The following is a 1,285-nucleotide window of genomic DNA, read 5'->3' as shown; positions in this document are numbered from 1 at the left end:
TAATAATAGAGTAATAGAATATTTGTAAATAGCTTTTGTACATAATGTATATAATATTTTTTGTGAAATGTTAATGTTATATTTAAAGAAATCATGTAAAATAATTATATAAATGTGCACCCCTTGTGACTCACCAAACGCGCCAGCCAGATTGTAAACCCCCAAATGTAAATGATTGAAACACATATTCCCCCTCTCATGAATGCCAAACAAATGTACACACGCTGACAACAATAAATTTAAAATATAATTAAGCTGTTTGATTGACAGGTCCAAAAATCCTATCGATGTCCTCGTCGGTGCGGATTCTATGCGTGGAGTCGCCTGGGCCCTTCCTAGCCAGTATGCGGCCTCGCTTGGTCCAAACAAATCTCCAATTGGAGACGCTAGCAGCATCTCGCGCCATCCGAAACAACCGACGATTGGTCTTTGTGAGGCGTTCGTTAAGGAAGAAGCGCTGCGGCGGGCCAGACATGTCGAGGTCAGCGGTCGTCGCGCCACGGCGAACGCGTGCGCTCGCCAGCAGTTCGTCGCGCAGGTCGCGTCGCGCCAGGCGCACAACAATGGCGCGCGGCCGCTTCACTGCCGAACCGGCAGAGCTTATGGCGTTGAGCTGCTTACCTCCCACTCGCTCCGCACTGACGATGTCCCGCTCGCCCAGCTCAATTCCCAACTTGAGGCCTATGACCTTGGTGATGTGAACCGGGTTATCAGCTGTACCTTCAGGGATATTAGTGATCTCAATATCATTCCCCAGAAGGTCCTGATCCCGGTCGTTCAGTTCCCTCCTTAACTCTTCCACGATCCCCTCCACCGATGATTGTGTAGTAGTCGCCCGCTGCTGCTCAAGTGCATTTATTCTGGTCTCCAGGCCGTCAATACGGGTATTGCAGGTATTCGTAGTCAGCTTTATGTCCATGATCTCCGCTAACATTGTCTTGCGGAACTCTGAAATCTCTGCGCGCATCGCCCTCAACTCCTCAATGAGTAAATTCAAGTCGGAGCCGGAAATAGGTGCGATTTTCTGTGCCTTAATCTCTCCCGCATCAGTAAGTTCCGGAGCAGGTGCAAACGATAGGTGCGCAGATGGTTGGTCGCAGATCTCTGGTAAAGGACTAGAGCAGCTAATAATCGTGTTATTAGGTGACGTCGGCCCCACGTCCGTATGTCCTATAGGGCTGCTACTAGCACGAGGGGGGCTTTTCACATGACCTCTGACCGGAGTTTCCACCCTATTGTCCCTGACGAGGTTTTTTTTTACATTCTGGGCAGCGCCAGCCTGCAT

At 49.6% G+C, this 1,285-nt stretch overlaps 1 protein-coding gene across 1 annotated transcript; it reads right to left on the bottom strand.

Moving 5' to 3' along the window:
• Window positions 1-250: 250 nt before the first annotated feature.
• LOC113495144 lies at window positions 251-1,285 on the bottom strand. Its single transcript, XM_026873750.1, has one exon. It carries the CDS (start codon window positions 1,283-1,285, stop codon window positions 251-253), a length of 1,035 nt encoding a protein of 344 aa, XP_026729551.1.

Source organism: Trichoplusia ni, chromosome 6 (assembly GCF_003590095.1).
Source record: "Trichoplusia ni isolate ovarian cell line Hi5 chromosome 6, tn1, whole genome shotgun sequence".
NCBI classification, from domain to species: Eukaryota; Metazoa; Arthropoda; class Insecta; order Lepidoptera; family Noctuidae; genus Trichoplusia; species Trichoplusia ni.
Note: the sequence above shows the minus strand (reverse complement) of the source record. Positions and strands in the feature narration are given on the sequence as shown.